General features: G+C 45.8%; 1 protein-coding gene across 1 annotated transcript; it reads right to left on the bottom strand.

Annotated features, from left to right (window-relative positions):
- Positions 1-4,943: 4,943 nt before the first annotated feature.
- LOC103630535 (scarecrow-like protein 6) lies at positions 4,944-7,202 on the bottom strand. The gene has a single exon (XM_008651591.4). It carries the CDS (start codon positions 6,598-6,600, stop codon positions 5,155-5,157), a length of 1,446 nt encoding a protein of 481 aa, XP_008649813.1. The 5' UTR covers positions 6,601-7,202; the 3' UTR covers positions 4,944-5,154.
- Positions 7,203-24,247: the final 17,045 nt, after the last annotated feature.

The raw sequence follows: 24,247 nt of genomic DNA, 5'->3' as shown, positions 1-24,247 counted from the left end.
ATATATTATCTATTTATTATATCTCTCTCTCTCTCTCTATATATATATATATCAGTATCTGTACATATTTAATATAGATGGGCAAGCGATTGCCGTGCTTAAAATAGGAGAAACCTTCGTCGCCAAGGTAAAAGAGCATCTCCTTTTCTCTCGTTTGTCAGATGCCTCACGGAAGACATGTGGTTTAGTGTAGATATACAGCTGCTGTTACATCTTTTGAGGGATCCCCTATATATTCCCCACTCCCCATCCTGCTTTACTGATGTATACTGCTAAAATATGGTCGCAATGCACTGCCGATCATTTCCATGAATCAAATGAAACCAGAATTTGGTTGCTCAATCAGGATGCGACATTAAGATACCTATATAAAAAAAATCATGAGCCTTTCTCTTCTTGTATAAAACTAGTGCTATATATATATATATTTTTTTTTTCAAAAACAAAGCAATATCTTAGTCGATTCCATGGTACAGTTACTGTACAGGAGAGAATTTATCATGTCGGTTCCTGGTTCTCTCATCTAACTTTTAAGCAATTGGTATCCTTGTTTAGGGAAGGTTCTTCATGTATTGGCTTACCAAAGTTTTCTCTTTTCTTTTTTTTTAGCTTTCTTATTATATATAGGCATGTTCGTTCAGACCAGATACGATAGATCACATCATCACTGTTTGTTATTTTTCTTTTTGTCAGATACAGAAGGTGAGAGGGAGAACCTCTGAAGCTTAGGTCTGCGATGCCACCTATTCCAGTTCTATATAGATTGTAGTGTATTAGAATGGATCGGGATGGATTTTGAATTGCTATTGGAATGGAATTGGTGGTATTGAGTCGGTTTAAATATATAGCAATTCAAAATCTATCCAGACCTATTTCAATACACTCCAATCCATGGAATTGGAACGTCTGGGTTTCCTTCTCTTACTTCCATCGACCTGGAGCCTAAGGGCCTGTTTGTTTACCCCCATGGATTATATAATCTGGATTATTTTTGGAGGATTATATAATCTGGATTATATAATCTGGATTATATAATCTGAGTAGTCCTGTTTGTTTACCCAGATTATTTGAGTTGTTAATAGGATTCTTTTGTATGAGGAAGACAAGAATACCCTCTATATTTGTACTAGGTTGAAACTCATATATGAAAAAAAATAATTCAATTGACATTGGCAAATATTGCATTAGCAATATTATCACGGAAGGCATTCATGTCACCTTCTTCATCTCCAAATTGACTAGTACTAGGCGCAAAAACGATTAGGTGGATTATAATGACAATGGTGGGTAATTTCTAGGAAACTTGAAAGGGTAGTGGGGAAGTGGGAAAAAAATAATCTGAAATAAGCACCTCCTCACTTGCTTATGGATTATCATAATCCAAGGGGTTAGATTATATAATCTGGGCAAATAAGCTGGACTGTTTGTTTGCCTCTTAGGATTATTTAATCCAGATTATATAATCTGGGGGGTAAACAAACAGGCCCTAAGGCGTGTACTTATTGGACATGTTACATGTACACGGAAACATGCATGGTAATAACTGTCCACCTTCGCTACTCTACTGTACTGCCTGAGTCGTGTACTGAAGTCTAAAGCTTGACGACTAGGATTATGTACTGGCTCAACATAAGCTACTATTTTTTTAGTCAAATTACCCAAGGAACTGTCCTGAGAATCTAACGTGACAAATCACAACTGTCCACATTAGAGCTGATTATATATATGAAAAGAAAATCCCATAACCACCGACCTATAGTACATATCTGCCAAATTGAAGTGTCATACATCAGCTGATCATCACTCATTAGCTTGGGTTCAAATGACCGAAAACAAGGTATGAATAAGAAGGTACTTCTCTTACAAAAAAAAAGAGAGAGTCATGATTTGGGTTCTCATTTGAATTTGTAACTAGCCATTGCATCTCTCTGCTGTGTACTCAGTAACATAGGAAGAAAAAAGAGTGGATGAGAAAAATTATGGGCAATGCATATGTGAACCTCTCCATCAGAGGCGGCTTCACTATGACACAAGACAGCCTCCTCTTTTCTTTGTTCCTTTGGGGGCCTTAGAAGCATCTCTAGCCCTTTCCAAGGACGGCACTCCTTGTGTTGGTGCCCACATACCACTGCTAGTGTTGTAGCACTGACTTCATCTCAACCTTTGATTTAGAACCTCTTTTTTCGGTAGATAATGGCGATATCTTATGACCTTTCTCATCCCTCGTGCAAGAATCGATTCCCTGGCGGCTTTTTTTTGCCTTTCCAAAATTGCTATACTTTTGTGATCTAGCGGTTCGTGGGGCTTTAACTGCTCCTGTTCTAAACTACTACAAAGTATGCATATAATATAACTGAAGGGAGGTTGATGGTCAGGGAATAAAGTAGCAGATGCTTGTGTTTGCAAGTGATCTGGGGGGTTAAATCATGTGCCTAGGTTTTTTTTTCTTCTACTGGATGCAGAGCGGATGGTGGAGGCATAATTTACGTTCTTGCTTTTGCAGTTACATGCATATGTAGTATATGGATTTTTGGGTAGTGATTGCAAATCAGAGGGCCTATTCATATTCATAGTGAGGAAATTTAAAAAATGGGGACACAAATGAAGTATATAGTGGGCGCAAATAAAACTCCACACGAATCCTATGAAAATTCTCACATTCCAAAATGGGGCCATAAATAAAGTATGTAGTGAGAGAAAAGAACAACTAGGCTTATTATCTCCTGCAGACAGAATCAGGGGCCGACCAGGTGGCATGTGTATATCATGCAGTCCCAACGTGGAGGAATTGTGTACTCAGATTAAAAGGAGAGACCCATTGTTGGTGGCCCTCACATGAGTAGGGTTTGGAGAAGGAATAACCGAGACAAGCCTTACTCTATAAATTGGGTACTTAGCAACAATTTAGTCGACCCCTGGTTGGTCCTAGTCGGTCCCGGGTCGTCCTAGACCTTTTAGACTAGCAGTTATATACTTATATATATATATATATATAAATTAGAACAAACAATCATGATATACAAAATATCAGATTGCTTTATCGTGAGTTGTGACTGACCTGAACATGACATCCCGTAATATCCAATTCTTCATCTCTCTATCAAACTGACAGAACTAGAGAGAGAGAGAGAGAGAGAGAGAGAGAGAGAGAGAGAGAGAGAGAGAGAGAGAGAGAGGCAGGCGAGCAGCTGACGGTGATCTGGACACAGGCCTAGAGGCGAGCAAACGTAGGGCGGCAGAGGGGCGCAGACATGGTTTAGGTAGTTCTAGGGTTTCGACATAGGAGAGCCCAAACTAAATGTTCTTGTGGATGTGCCAAAAACATCCTTAGCCCAATACAAAACCTTAGCCGCCGACGACGAGAAACTACAAAATCAGACGATCTAGACGACCGGACACCCAATTTGAGTCGTCCGGCTAATCGGGTGTTAATAGGCGAATAGCCTGACTAATCGTGATTAGTCGGACGAATTTGCATGGTACTTAGATTAGCTGCACAAATTAAATAAAATGCTGATGATGAGACGGTTAGATGCTGCTACCACTGAGGTAAAAGCACATCCACTTTACATTCTGATTGCCATTCCCTGCATCCTCATCAGAACAAGCAGGATTTGGTCCATGTTGCAGCAGCCAGAAATTCTGTCAGGATAAACAGCTAGGTAGATGTCAATTCTCCCCCTAGCTACTGTCATGCAAACAAATTCCCCATGGAAAAGATTGTTGTACAAACTACTCGCTTATCCACTCAAAAACAAAGAATCTAACACTGTCGTGATATGTATTTCCTCCTCCCCGAGGAAAAGATAGGGACTGCACTACTCAAGCTGTCATCTTTGAGCATGGTTGACACTTGACACAACACCTGTGGTCCATATCTGCTATAGAACAGAATTCGTGAGCTGAACGATATCAGCTATAGAACACCTGTCATCCTTGATTAGTTTTGTATGATCATATTCCGAGTGAATACTTAGTCCTTTGGTATTATGTGTTAGCATTTTCTGTTCAGAAGTTGTCAGCAGCTGTAACGTAACAGTCTGATCTCTTGAGCCACACCCTGGTGACAAATAGTATAATGCAAATCAGAATCTCACTCACAGATAAAGAAGATCGTATTGCTTTATGCTTGTCTCTTAACTTCCAGTTCCACTTTATTCCCAAAGCCCTGTTGCATTCTGCAATTGTCAGCTTGGAAATGTTCTTCTAATATACAACATTATTCATAAAAAAACATGCCTTTCTCGTGTAATTCGGATGTACAGGTGTCTGGATTTTCTTCAAGGAGAAAGCATTTGAAGGTACCCCTCTGATCATGGAGATTTGTTCCAATTTACAAAGCATCTGGACCAGTACTTTGCAGTATCAACTATCAAGTACCGAGTTGGTAATCATTTTAACTAACTCACCAAATCGGTACATGAACTACTGCATTGATCTCGACATAGGATCAGTCAGTCTAGAAGCCTATGCAGTTAGGAGATATTATTATTTATTAGTCAAAATGAAGTGACAACATTGGGTCATAACTTGCATGAATTCCAGTGGCAAAGAGGGAGAACTGCTGGTTACAGAGGGAGGACGGCGTCTATGACTTGCGTGTAATGTTTTGTTCACAAACTTTCCTATGCAATAAGGCTGTCTCAAGCACACCGTACATATGGTCGTGCAAAACACATATGTAGAATGCACTGCTTACAGAGTAGTAGGAGGTGGAATAGGAAAGTTACTGGATACAGTCTAAAAGTCAATTACAGCCTATGAGACATGCAGGCATGCAGCCAAGTAGCATAACGAAATTTCATGACATTTTTAGCTTTTGAATGGGTTCCCATTTTGTGTTTCCTGACCATTAAAGGCTCCCTGTTTTCTTTGTGAATTATGTTCAACAAAGATTTTTTTTTTTCTTTAGGAAATATATACATTATATATGAACAAAAGAAAAAGAGGAACTTAATTTCCATTCATAGTTCTGAATCTCATGATCATGAACTTCACAGAAAAAACAAGCATCCAATGCCTGAGTGCAGGGAACATTTCATACACCATATAACCCCCATTTGATTGTACAAAGCACGAGCAGACTTGTGGATTCTATCTAAGATACATATATCAGGATCCTTAAACAATGGCAGATTGAGCAGCAGCAAGGTGCTAGCATCTCCAGGCGGACACGGAGAGCAGCTCCCCGCGTTGCCAATGCAGGACGAGCGAGCCGGCGCGCTTCTCGACGCGGAAGCCCCGCACGGGCACCTTCTTGAGCAACGCCTCCGCCTGCGCCTCCGCCAAGCTGCTTGCCTGCACCGGCACGAAGCCGGCCGACACGAGCATTGCCCGCCAGGGCGGCGTCTTGTCGCCCGCCGCCGCGGCGCGGTACCTCTCCGCCAGGCACCTCTCGATCCTCGGCTGGATCAAGAAGCGCTCGATCTTGGCGGTGATGTCGGGGCCCGTGCCGACGGCGTCCAGGGACTCGAGCAGGAACACGCAGGACTGGAAGTGCGCGGCGAAGGGCAGCTCGCCGCGGTCACAGCTGCGGTCCACGGAGACGACAAGCTTGGCGCCAAGCCGCCTGACGAGGTGAAGGACGGACGGCACCGCGGGGGCGTGCACGGAGCCGGCCGGGAGGTGGACGGCGACGGCGTCGCCGGCGGCGGTAGCGAGCAGCTCCGCGGGGTCCATGGCGTCGAGGTTGAAGAAGGCCAGCTGGAACGGGACGCGCGTCTCGGCCGCGAAGTTGGACAGGTTCTCGTGGACGAGCTGCAGCTCCAGCGGGTGGTGCGACGCCGCGGACACCAATGCGGTGACCTTGAGCGCGGCGCCCGGGCGGCGGCTGGCCAGCTCCTGCATGAGCGACGCCCACTGCTCGCCGACGCCGATGTCCAAGTCCAGCACGTGGATGCAGGCAGCGCCACCCAGCTCGTCGAGCATGGCCTGGACGCAGGTGAAGTGCGCGAACTGGAGCACGGGGCAGAGCTCGGAGAAGTCCTTGTAGGCACCGAGCTTTAGGAGCACGTCCACCGGCGCGGCGGCGGCGGCGGCGGTTGCGGAGGCGGTGGTGGACAGGGCAGCGCGCAGAGCCTCCTTGAAGTAGAAGGCGGAGCGGAGCAGTGGCGTCGCCGTCGCGGCGCCGGGCGGGAGCAGGTAGTTGAGCCGCGCCAGTATCTCGCGGGCGCCGAAAACGTCTCCGGCTTCGGCAAGCTTGGCGGCCTCGGCGAGCTGGTCCACCGCCGTGGAAGCGTCGTCGGTCCCCGGCGCCTCCGGCTTGGGTTTCAGGAGCGTGTGCTTGGGAGGCGACGCGGGCACCACGGGGTTTTGGTGGTGGTGCAGCTTGGGCGGGTAGTGCACGTGGGGCGCGAGAGGCTGGAACTGCGGCGGCGGCACGGAGGAAGAGGGTATGTGGTCGAGGTCATGAAGTACCGAGTGGGAGTTGTGGTCGTCCATGACGCCCGACATGGCGACGTCGTCGGCAATAAACCAGCCGAGGAAGGTGCTGTCGTGGGTCTGCTGGGCGTGCGAGAGGGTGAGGCCGCCCGGACCCGGAGGTTGCGCGTGGGGCTCCCAGGCCTCTGCGGCGCCGAGGCCGAGCGGCGGCATGTGCATGTCAAGGGGCGGGAGATGGTGGACCCAGTCGTCCCTCCCGGCGACGTCGTCGTCGTCGTCGTCCGGCCATGCGGGCGGGGAGACGCTCTTGGCGTCGGCGTCGGCGAGGGCCGCCACGTCGGCGATGCCGAGTGGCGAAGACAGCGTGGTGGGCGGGCTGGTACTTGGGCGTAGGGGGCGAGTCGTGGCAGGTTCGCGGCCGTCGCGGCTCCGGCGAGGGGCATCCCTCGATGTGTCGTCGTCTGAGCTTAGACAGGATGATTAGGATCAGCACCGACGATTGGCATGGCAGCAAGAATATATCAAGTTGCTAGCAAGCAACGCAACGCAACGCATGTCATTTGGTCTTGGAGAGAGTGAGCAGAGCACGATACTTTGCGGTGCCCTTCCACCGGCTTTATTTGCCGGCCTTCACAAGCGCATAAAAAAAAACAAAATAAAATGTTGGTGATTACCGCGAATCATAGGCACGAAAACCCGTTGTAGTAACTACACATCACTACTACAGACGCGTAGCATCGAATGGAGTGCTATTTGGTTGATGGGCCTAATGACATTGGGTGAGCGCGGGCCGGGCCAGACATGATGCCAGAGGGGTTTGTGAACGAGCTGATATTTGCCATCAGCAAGAAACAGATTTGTAAAATTGCCATCAGACCCACATTTTATAGACCCAGCTGGACCCACAATTCATAAACACAATGGTAATTATAACAAGAACAGAACATTGTGAGTGACAAAAATCCAATTATCTCGTTTGTGAACGCACAACCATTCTAAACAAGATAACTCTATTCTAAATAAGGACTAGTTTCAAATTTTAAAAAACTAGCCATCGGGAAGGCACCAAACATGTCCGGTATAGGGAGTTAGTGCACACGACATGTCTGATGCCTCTAACTATCATGAGTTGGATTGTAGCAACTAGTTCCTTTGCTTTAGGCTATTTTTGCCCCTACCAATTCAGCCAAATGAAGTCTCTTGCCTATTTCAATAGTTGAATGGATCATTTGATAGTGAGGAAGAACCTTTACCTAATGAGGGACTTGAGAGTTAATAATCATGTGATCAACGACCTCGTTAGCACATTGAGAGTAGCTTCTGTGCATTCACCATCCTTATTAGACTTGGTTAGGTCAAGTGAGAGTTAGCGTTTATTACTCTTGACGAACAACATCGTCTAAACAATTTAGTGGTGATCGATAGTTTAATGGTCACCTAAAGAGCTTGTGGGTGACCAAACTTAAGTGTGTACATGGTTGTCAATGGTTCATCATGCTATAGAGGCAAAGAACCTGCTCATAAAGAGTGCTTGGTCCTTGCGCAGATCAAGGGGAGTGACACCCTTTCATGGGTTCTCCAACAAGGAAGAATGGAGAGTGATGACATTCTGCTACCTTAGCAAAACATCGAGGCATTTATAATCCTTCCTTTTATATTAAGTATTTATATTTGAGCAATTCCAAGGCTGAGAACTATTTTTCAGAGGCCTTTGCAAGGCTGTATTCAATAGAGTGTGTAATCGTAAATACGCTCATGCTCTTTGGTCAGATATATGCACAATCCATGAGGGAACAAAGAGTGAGTGTGGGGAGTGTTACCATTTAATCATGAATAAATTAAATTCTTTTGAAATGCTTTCTCATTAAAATGCAAATGACACGTACTCACACTTGAATGTCCTTATAGAATAAGTCAATCGATTGTGAGTCATACAATTTACACAACAGGACGTCATGAGAAAAATTCTAATTGTCCTCTCAATTAACAAATATGGGCACATTGTCACCATGCTCCATCAAGTTGATCTATCCACCACTACACCAAGCAAAATCTTCGGGATGGTCAACACCCATGAGATGTACATGCACATAAACAATCAACACGACTCTTCTTCAAACAAGGACTTGGATTTCAAAGCCAACCATGACATTAAATGCAAAAGAAAAATCAAATAAGATCTTGAAAGCTCAAATTATTATGAAGTTGATGATGTGAAGATGACACTAATGATGAAGAAGACAAAAAATATGCGAAATAAAATCAACAAGGAAGGAACCAAATTTGATTAAAGAAAGAATAAATTCTTTAGTAGTAGCAAGAGAAGTACTAGATGGATTGCTATAATGTGGTGAACTGGGTCACCTTGCTCACCAAGTCTCCAAGCCCCCAAAAAGTTCAATGGCAAGAAAGATGACTCAAGTGACAATGGGAAGAAAAACGACAAAGCCTTTAAGAGAAGGAATAACAAAAAAAAGGAAATTCCACAAGAAAAATAAGAGTGGCAAGGCGTATATTGTTGGTGATCGACTCACTGACATTGACTCCACAAGCAGCTCATCCTCGTGCAATAGTGATGAAGAAGAAGACAAGGTGACCACACTTGCTATTGTGTTTTATTCTCCACTACGATCATATACACACATATGCCTTATGGACAAAGGTGGTTAAAAGGTACAAAGTGATGATGATAGTAACTGTAGTGATAGTGATGAGAATTTACCACTCCCCACTTATGATGAATTAGTTGCCTTGATTAATGAATACACACAAATCATTATAAATACAACATAAAAAATGAGAAACTAAAATATGAGAGTAAGTCTCTATTTGCTAGACATAGTAGAAAAAGCTAGTGATGAGCTTAAAGAGGAAAACTATGTCATCCAATCTCAAGGTGTTGAAATTTTTTTGATAGTATATTTATGGGGTAGGTCACATGATCAAAAGCTGAAGGTTGGTTCACGAGGACACCCTGGTAGTTGGAAATAGAGAGAACCTCATCGTCTCTCTCAACACGATGGTGTTGTAGCTCGACATATGCCTCGTGTAGGAAACGGGTGACGCCTAAGAGGGGGGGGGTGAATTAGGACTTCTAAAACTTTCACTAAACTAGGCCACAAATAAACCCTAAAGCAAAAACCTATGCAAATAATCAAACTAGAATGTGCAAACTAGGTTTTGTCTAAGTGTTGCTATCTCTACCGCAATACCTAAGTTTCAAACTACACTATATAAGTATGAATACAAGATTGAAACTTAAATGCTTAATATAAATACGGAAACTTAAAGGGCAAGGTAGAGATGCAAACTCTCCTGGATGACACCGGTATTTTTACCGAGGTATCCGGAACCGCGCAAGGTCTCGACTAATCCTCGTTGGTGCCCCTACGCAAAGGGAAGCCCACGCGAGGGCCAAGCACCTCGGTCGAGTAACCCCGTAGAGAGCCGTAGGCCTTCTCCACACGCAAGTGGTGCTCTGCTTCCGGCTCCTCTTAGACGCTCCCCGTCGTCTCCACTATCGAGCTTCCGACCCGCCGCGGGCCTCGTTCCCTCTGATACACGATGGCGGCCGTGACACAAACGCGGTTGTCACGATCTCGCAATACTCTCGCCCCACTCGGTACAATAATGGCTCACGCAAGAGACAAGAGGTTGGTGGTTTATCTAAACTCACTCAACTAACTAGGATTCACCTAGAGCAAGTGCTAAAGCGGTCTAACTAACCTAAGCACTTCGCAAAGCACCTACGCTAATCACCGAGTGATTCTATTAAGCACTTGGGTGTTTGAGCTCTTGGAAATGTGCACTATATGCCTTGGTATGTTGCTTGGGCTCTCACACTTGGAAATGGCCGGTTGGGGGTGTATTTATAGCCCCCAACACAAATATAGCCGTTGGAGGAAAGCTGCTGCTTTCTGTGGTGCACCGGACCGTCCGGTGGGGTCACCGGACCGTCCGATGCCCCTGTCCGGTGCACCTAGCCATTAGTCTGTCAGAGCAGGTGACCGTTGGCACGCATACCTTTTTCACACCAAACAGTCTGGACTTCACACCGGACAGTCCGGTGGTCTTCCCTCCGGGTGCCACCTGGAACTAGCCATTAGGGCTGCAGTTCCTGGTGCACCAGACAGTCCGGCGTGTGGCACTGGACAGTCCGGTGCCCTCGACCAGACAGTCCGCCTATGGCAACACATCTTCTTTCTTCTTGGACTTTTCTTTGATCTTCTTAATGTCTTCTTTTGAGGTGTTGCTTTCCTCAATTTCTTGCTCCAAGTAATTCTAGCATCCTGTGAACTACAAACATAAACACTAGCAAATACATTAGTTCACAGATTGTGTTAACCATCAAACACCAAAACTCAATTATACAAATGGCCCGGGGTCCATTTTCCTTACAATATCCCCCTTTTTGGTGATTGATGACAACACAACCAAAGCAAGCAAATAATTCATACATTTGAATGAGAAAATGCAATCTACTTGTTAGGATGCATGTTTGTCCCCAAAATGTGATATTGACTTAAGCCTCCCCCTAACTCCGTAATTCACTTACTTCCTATTTTGGACCAAAGAACCAAAACCACTTGAAAAGTCACTGAAGAATTAACATTTTAAATTGGTGGTGTTTGGTGTTTGATACGTTTTTCATTGCTTGTGTTTGATACGTTTTTCATTGCTTTGGTCCCTAAACTTCTCCCCCTTTGGCATCAACCACCGAAAAGGAAGACATTAAAAGCATGTAGGAAGAAAATAAGAGTTGCCCTCATAAAGATATTTGAAAAATGATACTAATTGTAGGATACTAAATTAAACCACACGTAGGGTACTAGTTGAACCTAATAGGTACTCCCCCTAAATTAGTGTTCTCTTTTAGAAAGGGATTTCTTCCCTTTTTAGAGACGAAGAAATGCTCCCCCTGACAGAGATCTTCTACTTAGGAAAAAGCATGTAAAAATTAGAGGTGCAAGACATGATTTGATTAGACTAACTTCCTTATGCATAGGTAACAGAATATGATTTAACCACTTATGCATGTATAGCAACAAAGGAAGTATAAGATATGAAATATAGTCTAACCAAAAATTGGAGAAGACATGTAAATGATGTGACATGAGGATTTCTTGTAGATTTGCAGTGGAAGATTGTTGTCTTTCTCCGGGGACTTCATTTTCCTTACAATGAGACTATCACATGAAATAGACTTGAAAAAGGTATTAGTCTCAAAGTAATATATTATAGAGTAACCTCCCCCTGAAAGTGTGCATAAAAGTTTTGAATACTTGTAGGAGACATGCACTTTGATTTGATATCAAAAAGGGCAAATTATCTATAATCTGAACTTTGGCACATATAAGTTAAATGATACAAATTGTAGAATACTTGTAGCATTAAACATATCAATTGATGTATCATTTATTATGGAGTGATAAAGAAGCTATGTGCCGTGCTTAAATAAACATTTTAAACCATGTAGGTTTTCTTAAGTGTATGAATTTAAAGCAAGCAATCCTACCATGTGATTTACCTAGTATGCATGCATTTAAACGAAAGTAAATACAAATTGTAATACTAGGCATGAAAGGTAAACTAGATGTAAGATAAATAGATACACATATCTAAAAACATGAAATACAATAAATCTAGTTACCTTAGTCATGAGTGGGAAATTTGGGTCCAAAATTTTTACTAACTCACTTGGCAATAAACTTGATCCAATATGATGTATCCCATGATATACATCCCAACTTTGCTAAGTCTCCAAATTTCCCGTCGACCTTCGGTTCACTCATTTCCCTTTCGGGATCCAAACCTTCTTGGTTCTTTTCATGGTTGAAATTATTTCTTTTGGCACCCAGATACGTTTGGCCCCCTTTTTTGTTGGCTTGCTTGTTGGCCTTCATTGCTATCACCTTCACATTATTTTTCTTCTTGATCAAATATGGTGTAGCAGCCTTTTTGTCCACCTTGTTGATGTAGGTGTTGGAGATTTTGTTTGATGGCTTTTGCTTGAGCTTTTGCTTTTGCTTATCCTGGTCATCGCCTTGCATTGGAAAGACTTATGGCCTTCCTTGTGGCATAACCTACAAATCATAGTTTCGCCCTCCATAGGCTTGTTCACTCCCGCAGTGGTGTTATCCTATGGAGGTCGGATTTGTTTGGCTTTGCCTTTCTTGTCATATAAAGCCTTGCCAAGGCGAGCCACTTCTTGCCTTAATTGCTCATTCTCCTTTGCAACCTCATTCGAACATGTTTCTACAATAATATTCTTAACAAGAGCTTGGTTGCAGGGGTTAGAATTATCAATTAAATCAAAGCAGGAAGTAGAAGCATCTTTCTTAATTGTTTCAGGTATTTTAACCAAAGATACTTCTGGGGTGCTACCAATGTTTTCTAGCTTGGAAGTTAGCTCATAATTGTGTATGCTAAGAATTTCCATTTTCTCTAGCAAATTTTCAATGGTATCTTGGGAGCTAGCTAACTTAGCCTTAAGTTTCTCATTCTTTTTAATAAGGCCATCATCGGTAGCAGTGGATGGAGCACTAGATTCTAATAGCTCAATTTTAGTTGATAGCTCACTATTTAAGTTTGCAAAAGTTTCAAATTTTTCTAGCAAACCTTTATAATCATTTTGGGAGCTAATCAACTTATTTTTCAAAGTTTTAAGTTGAGCTTTTTGCTTAGTGCAAACATCCTGAAAAAATTTAACGGCTTCCGCAAGCTCATCTACGGAGGGCTTTCCCTCACCTTCATCATCACTACTACTTTCATCACTAGAGGATGGAATGCTCATTTTACCTCTTGCCATAAGGCATTTGCGTGATGACCATGATGAGCGTGATGAGGACCGGTGGCTGCGCGTCCTTGGAGGTTCATCTTCACTTAAAGAATCATCCCAAGTCTTTACACTTGTTAGCGCCTTGCCTTTGCTCCTTTCCTTTTTAGGTTCGGTCATAGTTGGACAGTTGTCCCTGAAGTGGCCCTTCTCCCCACATGCGAAGCATCCTCTCTTTCTTTGCTTTTTCTTGTCAATATTAAAGAGAATATCTTCGACCTGCAGGGGCACACCCATTAGATTAATCTTGCGGATCATCCCCATTACCTTTCCGACGCGCCAGATTGTTTCTTCGTCCTCGAAGGATGATGTGCATGGTTGATTATCTTCATCATCATCACTTTCTTCTTCTTCCTCTTCTTCACTTGAGGAACTTGGAGTGGGAGCCTTCTTTTACCCTTCCTTTCATCACATGCAAAAGCATATGGCCTTGAGGAAGTTGGCTCCTCTCCCCGACACATTTTTCACGACATCTCAAAAGCCGCGATTTTTCCAATTACAATGGTCGGGGTCATGGTACTCAAGTCCTCCATATTGTGAAGGATGGTGATGATGCTCCCATGTCTTTGTTGTGGTAGCAAGGAGATAATCTTCCTCATATTGTCCGCATCACCTAGCTTATTAATGCCAATAGAATTGAGATCATTGATAATTAGATTCAAACAAGAATACATGTCTCTAACGAGCTCATCATCTTTCATAGCAAAAGAATTATACTCATTTAAGACTAGGCAATGTTTTTGCTCACGGACATTGGATGTGCCGTCATAGAGCTCATGCAATTTTAGCCAAATCTCATTAGCAGTTTTCAAGGTAAATACATGATTAAAAACGTCCATGCTAAGAGATTCATACAAGTAATTTTTGGCTCTAGCATTTAAATGAATTTCTTTTTCCTCACTCGTGGTGGGTTTCTCGGGATTCTTGGGGGGTTTTTATCCTGTCACAAGTGACTCTCCAAACACCTAGATCAACAGCCTCTAGATAACAAGCCATTCTAGCACTATAATATGGGAAGTTAGTGCCGTTGAAGTGTGGTGGCCTATGGGTATCCATCCCTTCCTCTAAAAAGCGTCGACTCTTTTAGCGGTGAAGCTAAAACGTTTCAAATGAGCCAAACCAGGCTCTGATACCACTTGTAGGAAACGGGTGACGCCTAAGGGGGGGGTGAATTAGGACTTCTAAAACTTTCACTAAACTAGGCCACAAATAAATCCCTAGAGCAAAAACCTATGCAAATAATCAAACTAAAATGTGCAAACTAGGTTTTGTCTAAGTGTTGCTTTCTCTACCGCAATACCTAAGTTTCAAACTACACTATATAAGTATGAATACAAGATTGAAACTTAAATGCTTAATATAAATGCGAAAACTTAAAGGGCAAGGTAGAGATGCAAACTCTCGTGGATGACGCCGATATTTTTACCGAGGTATCCAGAACTGCGCAAGGTCCCGACTAATCCTCGTTGGTTCCCCTACGCAAAGGGAAGCCCACGCGAGGGCCAAGCACCTCGGTCGAGTAACTCCGTAGAGAGCCGTAGGCCTTCTCCACGCGCAAGTGGTGCTCCGCTTCCGGCTCCTCTCGGACGCTCCCCGTCGTCTCCACTATTGAGCTTCCGGCCAAAACGCCGCGGGCCTCGTTCCCTCTGATACACAGTGGCGGTCGTGACACAAACGCGGTTGTCACGGTCTCGCAAGACTCTCGCCCCACTCGGTAAAATAATGGCTCACGCAAGAGCCAAGAGGTTGGCAGTTTATCTAAACTCACTCAACTAACTAGGATTCACCTAGAGCAAGCGCTAAAGCAGTCTAACTAACCTAAGCACTTCGCAAAGCACCTACGCTAATCACCGAGTGATTCTATTAAGCACTTGGGTGTTTGAGCTCTTGGAAATGTGCACTATATGCCTTGGTATGTTGCTTGGGCTCTCACACTTGGAAATGGCCGGTTGGGGTGTATTTATAGCCCCCAACACAAATATAGTCATTGGAGGAAAGCTGCTGCTTTCTGTGGTGCACCGGACCGTCCGGTGGGGTCACCGGACCGTCCGATGCCCCTGTCCGGTGTGCCTAGCCATTAGTCTGTCAGAGCAGGTGACCGTTGGCGCATAGACCTTTTCACATCGGACAGTCCGGACTTCACGCCGGACAGTCCGGTGGTCTTCCCTCGGGGTGCCACCTAGAACTAGTCGTTAGGGCTGCAGTTCCTGGTGCACCGGACAGTCCGGCGTGTGACACCGGACAGTCCGCCTGTGGCAACACATCTTCTTTCTTCTTGGACTTTTCTTTGATCTTCTTAATGTCTTCTTTTGAGGTGTTGCTTTCCTCAATTCCTTGGTCCAAGTAATTCTAGCATCCTGTGAACTACAAACATAAACACTAGCAAATACATTAGTTCACGGATTGTGTTAATCATCAAACACCAAAACTCATTTAGCCAAATGGCTCGGGGTCCATTTTCCTTACACCTCGCAACATCATGGTGTGTGGCTTCAATTCCAAGTCAAGCTTAAACTCCAAGTCAAGCTAAGATGGTGTCTAACAACTAGCCCTTGTGTGGTGTGGTATGGCATAATAAGCTCGAAGTTAGTACCCTAGGAGCGGCTAAGCCTTGGAATGGACCAGTTCTGCCATGGTGGGTTGTCATTTCATCTCCTTGATTTGTCCTCTCCTTTGCACATCCACTTAGCATAGGGACTATTGGTTGTTGCATCATCCCTTATGTCGATAACCAGAGAAGCACCAGTATTCCTAGTACTCACGATGGGTCTATCTTGTCAGGCATTTGCGTGAAGCTTAGGACCACCTGTAGACCTCCTTGGTCTAGGGGGATAGGGGACACTATCAGCGCTCGAGGGAAGGCATAATCTCTTCCAAGCTCCCCTCAAGAAGCTCAATCCTTGCATTGCATATCACTTTTGTCCTTTCATGCACTACCTTTAGAGTGCCCCAAATTCTTTTGGCACTCTCTAGTTCGTCCACCTTGTGGTACTCCTATTGGTTGAGGCAAGAGATGAGCATGATGCATGCTTGAGCATTGCAATGGATCTTTTGCTCAACTTTTGTTTGAGAATAGTCCTCGTCGTCACTATCCAACAATTCCATCCCTTTTTGTAACATCCCAAAATTTAACCCGAGGTTTGGAACCCTAATCTCCTAACCCCCCCTTAATCTCTCCCTAGACTCCATCTCATAGGACATCTCATCTTATGCATACACTATGATTGTTAGAAGCACCTCACATAGAATATTTTTTTAGCACCTAAGATTATTTAGCTAATTATTTGTTCAAAAGAAAAGGAGATAAAAGAAATAGAAATAATAAATAGAAAATAGAAAAAAAGAAAAAGGAAACCCCCCTCGGCTGGGCCATTTCCGGCCCAAACCCTCTCTCTCTCTCGCCCGCACTCCCCCCCTTCGCGGCCCAAGCGGCCCATCGCCCGCGCTCCCCTCCCCTCTGCCGCTGCCAGCTCGGCCCCACCCGTCAGCCGCACTCCCCCTCGCTCTCTCGCGATCTCTCTCTCTGGCAAGCGGGTCCCGCTTGTCAGCGCCTTCCTCGCGCTCGTGATCGGGCTAGCGACGCGATCGCCGCCGGTCGCCACCACCCCGTCTTCTCACCATTAACTCGCTCGCCAGCCCGGTTGGCGCCTTGCGTCTCTGTCCCCCTTGCGCCAGCCGAGCCATCCCGTCACCCCCCCTGCCCAAGTCGTCCTGTCGTCGCCATTGTGCGCCACCATCCCCGCCGTGGCAAGCTCGCCGGTGCTCGCCACCTCTCGCCCCGGGCGCCTATAAAAGGACCACCCGAGCTCCCTCCTTCTCCACACCGGCCTTGGTCACTCCCTCTTCCCTCCCTTAAGCTCAATTGAGCTAGCACCGCCGCTCCCTTCCTTCGCTCCGGTGAGTCCCGCCCGCCACCTCGCCGTGGACCGGCCATCCCAAGCGCCCTCCGGCCAAATTGGCCCTACCAGCGTGATCCCCTACCCCCGCCCATGCCTTGCCACCACTCCACCATCACAGAACCGGGACCCCGGCAGAGAACCGCCGCGGACCTCACCGGCGGCCGGGCTCCAACCGGTTCGCCCCCCCGTCACCCCCTCCTAGCGCCGTCAGCCTCCCCCCCTTCTGGCACGTGGGCCCGCGCCCACAGCTCCGTCCCCGCGTCGTTCCCCCGCTGGTGGGCCAAGTGGGCCACCTACCCACGAGGCCGCGCGCGCCCGCGCTCGGCTGGGCCGAATTCCCCCCCGGCCCAGCTAGCTGAGGAAATCTCTTTTCTTTTTCTTTTTTCCTTTTTCGTTTCCTATTTTTTATATATATGTATATATATTGATATTTTATGCACCAAAAATAGTCTAAATAAATTTTAGGGCACAAAATAATAATGTCTAATAATTGGCACTCCCCCACCAAGTCACCATGATTGACGTACTGTTCATTGCCTATTTTTGCTAGAAGAAGAGGGACCCGATCCTCCGGAATTTGTAGCTCCGGAAGAAGGGAAGGAACTCGACCCCTCCGAAATAGAAATTTTGTGCCAGGAGAACTTCGACGAAGGCAAGTCCATTCTTCCCTTGATGCATAAATTACCTATTCTTTCTACCACTACCTAAGCCGGGATTAAGGGATGGATCTTTTGCATTGTGAGCAGAGATATAGGCCGCATTAACAAACATCTTTTGAGTACAAAATATGGGATGGGAAAAGGGCAATGTTTTTACTGAACGATGTTTTCAAAAAAGTGTATGATGAAGGGTATTCACCCTCATCACCTTGTGAGTGGGATGATCACGGACTCTCTGGTTTAGGGGAGGGCCTAAGGTGATGACTCAGCCGGTTTAGGTGTGAGCAGAAGGATTGTCCCCTCATATAAGGACCGGTTTGTCATCCTTCACTATCTGTACTCATGATAAGTACAACCACTCAAAACTGTATGGGAAGTCACTCAATTTGAACTCGTACGGTCCAAACCCCAGGGTTATGAAGGCTAGGGAGCACCGAGAGGATAAGGAGGGGGAATGTTTTGTCTGGTTTGGACATGGCGGTGGCCTGACTCCTTCTGGTATAACTGTTAAGGTAAGGACGTGCGAGGAAAGAAAGAGATTCGGCATTCGGGTCTCACAACAGTGAGATCGCAGAAACCGGACTAGTGGGTAAAGTGTACCCCTCTGCGCAGAGTTCAAACCTATTCGAATAGTCCGTGTCCACTAGAATGGGCGAGTCTGGTGTGGTATGACAATTAGTGTTTTACAACCTCTGGGAACAGGGTAGTGTGTGTGTGTGTGGATGTGTTTTTGGAAATCAAAACGATGCCACGGGAGCGGGAAGCTCAGTGGTGGTTGAGTGTGAAAATGTGCTATTTCCTTCTTTGGGAAAAACCATCAAAGTATTGCCTTTCTCTGGAAATAGAAGAGTGACTTCAACTCCACCACATAAAGCATGTATTATATAGGTCCCTTTCTCTTTACGGGAGCAGGATGGGCTTGCGGAATACCTATGTATTCACCCAGATTTATTTACGTTTTTCAGCAGCTGAAGACTTCTTTTCTGCTATGCTTGATTGAGGGGGCTGTGTCTGCACCCAGTTCTTCCTGTGGCTTGGGCTAGTTTATCTTCTACTGCGCTTGTAATTCTGGCTCTCTCTCAAGCTTGTACTCTGGTATTGTAATAACTTTTTTCGAACTCTATACTATTTGAAGTAAGGAATGTGGTTACTAGCCTCCTGGGACTAGTAATTGTATCACATTTGAGTCCCAAAGACCGGGACGCTTTAGGTGGTATTAGAGCCAATAGGACTGGTCGTAGATCGCAGCCCCGACCTTAAAAGTTTGCCTTAAAAAGAAAATACCTCTTACCTCTAAGTAAAATCTTCTCTCCTTTCCCCCAATATTAACAGACCCTTCTTTTCCTCTACCAGATGGAAGGCTCTTTGGTCATTAGGACATCCTACTGCTTAGAGGTGGAAGGATTCCCTCATCTCTTGCTGAGTTGCGTGCTTCGCATGGGGATCCGCAAGAAGCCGGAGTACATCTGGAAAAAATACCACGAGAATGGAACTGAGAAGTGCTCTATGGCAGTCTACCTGGGAGAAAGCTGAAGCTACCCAAACCACCCTCCTTTCCAAGTCACCTTCACCGGACACCACTTTCCAGACACTTGTCAAAATGTTGCCCGAAAAGCCCTCCGACAGCTATGCCAAAACTACAGCAGGGAGGTCTTTGAAACCCCCCTTCGTTACTTCCCACCTAGCAACAAAAATACCCCTGACTGTAGGAAAAGACTTCAGGCCCTCTCAAGAAGAGATCCTACTGAGGATGACCCCACCATCGTCTACATGTCCGGATATCTCCACACTCTCGATAACCACTATGATGACCTTTCCTCCCACTACACCCACCTAAACTCCCGGGTGGAAAGCTTAGAGCAATAGGTCAAGGAACTTAAAAAGGAGAAGGCGTCCCTCCAAGAGAGTCTCAAAATAGCAGAAGGTGAAGAGGCCAACACTCGTGAAGCCTACCGAACCCTGAAGATGGATTACGATAAGAAGCTAAAGAAGCTCGCCCCCACGAAGAAAATCCGAAAGAAGACCAAGAGCCAAGGATGCCAGACTGAGCGGAAGAAGGAAGCCCCTCCAGCACTACCTCCCTCCAGGATAGAGAATTTGTCCGATGTCGAGGATATGTCCTTAGCTAGCCTTGACGACCTTCTCAAGGAATTTGGGGACACTTTAGAAAGGGAGTTCGGAAGTACCTTAGAAAGCGCTCGCGTGTAGTGCGACTTGTGGTAACTGTATGCTTGTAATGAACTTGTGTGATGAATAAAATAACTTGGTTGAAAAAATTGGCATATGCATAGTAGTAATTCTCTCCCCCTGATAGATGGCTTCGGATAAAACCACGACTACCGCCTCCGGGATTGGAGCAGGGTTTCCCCTAGGAGCTGAAGGAGAAGCCGGTGGAGAAGGGAGTGAGACCCACCTCCCCGCACCTCTGGAGCTGCCATTAGATTTAGCCCAAGTTCTAGCCAACCAAACCCGACTCATTGAAGTCCTCACTAGAAGTCTGGAGAATCAGCGCCCGAATGGTGGAAGACCACATGACAGGATGGGAGATTTTCTAAGGCTCAAGCCTCCCACATTCGCTGGATCTAGCAATCCCCTCGATGCTGATGACTGGCTACACACGATAAAAAGGAAGTTAGAAGCCATCGGATGCCCTGAGAATCAGCGTGTTCAATTGGCTACTCATCAACTTTCCGGGATGGCCCTAACCTGGTGGGATACCTTCAGCGCTGTCGTAAGAGATGCTACCTGGGTAGATTTTGAAACTGTTTTCTGAGAACATCATGTGCCCCAAGGGATCGTTCAGCTCAAGGAGGATAAATTTTGGGAACTAACTCAAGGTGGAAGATCTGTCAGTGAGTATGTGCACAAATTCACAGAATTAGCTCGCTACGCGCCTGACGACGTCAGCACAGAAGCCAAGAAGATGGCCCGCTTTTTGAAAGGGCTAAGACCAAAACTCAAGACCATCCTCGCCAGCCAATATTTCCTCAGCTTCTCGCACCTCTCAAACAAAGCTATACAAGTGGAGAGGGCAAGGGAAGAAGAAAAAGGTCACCTCAAGAGGAAATTCCAAGTCCTTCGAGCTCAGCAGCAAGACCGGCACCACAGAACTCGATCCTTTGGGTTTCCACCCAAGGGACCAAGCTTCAATAAGACAGCTGGACCCACTCCGCCACGTTTCAGTCAGTGGAGTCAGAGCTCCTTTCAGGCCCCCTCAGTCGCAAGCAACCAACCACCAGCTAATGTCTGTTGGCACTGCGGAGACCCCAGTCACTTCAAGAATAACTGCCCCCAGTTGAAGGCATCAGGACCTACTTACTCCAACTCAGTGAATGGCCCCAAGAATGCCCCAGCGCCCACCTCTAAGGCACCCTCCTCCATCAGCCAGCAGAACAAGACCCAGTATCATGGCAGGGCACGAGTAAACCACGTCGATGCTCAAGAGGCTCAGCAAGCTCCGGGAGTAGTGCTCGGTGAGTTCCTTGTTGAATTTACTCCCGCTACTGTACTTTTTGATTCAGGAGCATCCCATTCATTTATAGCCACTAGTTTTGTGGAAAAGCATGGCATTCCCTCTACCCACCTAGAAATTCCCTTGGTCACCCGAACCCCAGGGTCAGACCTTTTGTGCCAGCTTAAATGCTCCCAAGTTAGAATTCTTTTAAGTGGGGTAGTGTTCTTGGCAGACTTAACCGTCTTGCCATCCCAAGGGATTGATGTGATCTTAGGAATGGATTGGTTAACCAAACACAAGGGAATCATAAGTTGCGCAAGTAAGACCGTCCTTCTCACTGACCACCAAGGAAAGTCAGTTTCTTGTCAGGCTCAGCCACCCGCCAAGGATCCAATGGTGTTTAATCTAGCAGCAGAAAGCATATCTGTGGTAGAAGAATTCATGGATGTATTCCCAGAAGAATTACCAGGAATGCCACCAGAAAGAGAAGTGGAGTTCTACATAGATCTAATCCTTGGCACTGCGCCCATCGCAAAGAGACCATATCGCATGGCTCCCACTGAATTAGCAGAATTAAAACTCCAGATCACAGAGCTTCAACAAAAAGGGTACATTCGTCCCAGCTCATCTCCTTGGGGAGCACCAGTCCTTTTCGTCGCTAAAAAGGATGGAAGTATGAGGATGTGTATCGATTACCGATCCTTAAATGAGGTTACAATCAAAAACAAGTATCCACTCCCTCGGATCAACGACCTCTTCGACCAGCTTCAAGGGGCCAAGTATTTCTCCAAGATAGACCTAAGGTCAGGATATCACCAGCTGAGAATCAAGGAAGCAGATATTCAGAAGACTGCATTTGTCACCCGGTACAGACAATATGAGTTCACAGTAATGCCCTTCGGACTAACCAACGCACCCGCCTTTTTCATGAACCTCATGAATAAGGTATTTATGGAAGAGCTGGATAAGTTTGTTGTAGTCTTCATTGACGACATCCTTATCTACTCCAAGAATCGAGAAGATCATAAGCATCACCTCCGGATTGTCCTCGAAAGACTCAGAGCACACCAACTCTATGCTAAGCTCAGCAAATGTGAATTCTGGTTAGAAAAGATAGCCTTCCTTGGGCATATCTTGACTGCAGAAGGAATAGAAGTAGACCCGTCTAAGGTAGAAGCAGTATCCAAATAGAAGCAGCCATCTAACGTTAGTGAAGTTCGAAGCTTTCTGGGAATGGCAGGGTATTACCGACGTTTTATCAAAGGATTCTCCAGCATAGCAAGACCAATGACCGAGCTCCTCAAGAAAGACAATAAGTTTGTGTGGACCCCGAAGTGTGAAGAAAGCTTCCAATTCATAAAGAAGAAGCTCACAACCGGACCCGTTTTGACACTGCCCGACATCCATCAGGATTTCGTCGTCTTCTGTGATGCTTCAAGGCAAGGCTTAGGGTGTGTACTTATGCAAAATGAGAAAGTCATTGCATATGCATCACGCTTACTAAACCCGCACGAGCAGAATTATCCCACACGACTTGGAATTGGCAGCCATAGTGCATGCCCTAAAAATATGGAGGCACTACCTAATTGGGAACAAATGTCACATCTTCACCGATCACAAGAGTCTGAAGTATATTTTCACTCAACCAGACCTCAACCTCCGTCAGCGGAGATGGCTGGAATTGATCAAAGATTATGACCTTGAGATCCACTACCACCCCGGGAAGGTCAACGTGGTAGCAGACGCCCTCAGTCGAAAACCTTTCGGGAAGAAAGGAACCAACTTCTTGGAAGATTGGAAGAAAGAATCAGCTCAACTGAATGTATGTCTGGGAGACAATGGCAACCTAGATGTCAAGCCAATGCTAGAAGACCTCATATGCAAGGCTCAAAGCCTGGACACTGAGACAACAGGTCTTATGGAAAAGCTCGCAAGGAACCACTTCTGGACTTCAGGACAGATGAGGAAGGAGTCCTTTGGTTCAAGAACCGTCTGTGTGTACCAAAAGGAGAGGCATGAGAAGTCCTGCTCGAGGAAGCTCACAACTCAGCCTACTCCATCCACCCAGGGACCACCAAGATGTACCTAGACCTCAAAACCAGATACTGGTGGAGAGGAATGAAGAAAGAGATAGCACAATATGTGGCCCGGTGCGACACTTGGCAACGAACTAAGGTCGAGCATCAGAAGACTGCAGGTCTACTGCAACCCCTTCTAGTGCCCGAATGGAAGTGGGAAGAAATAGGCATGGATTTTGTAACCGGACTGCCCCGGACCCAAAAAGGGAACGACTCTATCTGGGTGATAATAGACCGTCTTACCAAGGTGGCCCACTTCATCCCAGTGAAAACTACCTTCGAAGGAGCCACCCTTGCCCGGATATATCTTAAAGAGATAGTTAGACTCCATGGTATTCCATGGAAGAAAGTGTCAGACAGGGGAACACAGTTCACCTCAAAATTTTGAATGAGCCTTCAGCAAGCTATGGGCACCAAGCTAGACTTCAGCACCACCTATCACCCCAGTCAGATGGTCAGACAAAAAGGGTCAACATGGTCCTCGAGGATTTATAAGAGCCTGTGTGTTGACGTTTGACAGAAATTGGGAGTCCAGTTTGCCTTATGCAGAGTTCTCGTATAACAACAACTACCAGGCCAGTATCAAGATGTCACCGTTCGAAGCATTGTATGGACGAAAGTGCCAGACCCATCTAATGTGGTCCAACGTAGGGGAAAGACACTAGAAGGACCTGCCTTCGTTAAAGAGGCAGAAGAGAAGGTTGCCCTGATCCGCAAAAGATTACTTGAAGCTCAGAGTCGACAGAAGAGTTATGCAGATAACAGGCGGAGAGAACTCAGATTTGAGGAAGGAGACTTCGTCTACCTCAAGGTCTCCCCGATGCACGAAGTCAAAAGGTTTCAAGTGAAAAGGAAGCTAGCCCCGTGGTTCATCGGCCCCTATCCTATCATTGGCAGAGTAGGACCCGCAACATACCGCCTTGAATTGCCAGAATCTATGT

The sequence above is a fragment of the Zea mays genome, chromosome 1 (assembly GCF_902167145.1).
Source record: "Zea mays cultivar B73 chromosome 1, Zm-B73-REFERENCE-NAM-5.0, whole genome shotgun sequence".
NCBI lineage: Eukaryota > Viridiplantae > Streptophyta > Magnoliopsida > Poales > Poaceae > Zea > Zea mays.
Note: the sequence above shows the minus strand (reverse complement) of the source record. Positions and strands in the feature narration are given on the sequence as shown.

What these genes read in the sequence shown, in the direction of transcription:
- LOC103630535 (XM_008651591.4), bottom strand. Translation starts at nt 6,600, where the DNA reads ATGCACATGCCGCCGCTCGGCCTCGGCGCCGCAGAGGCCTGGGAGCCC.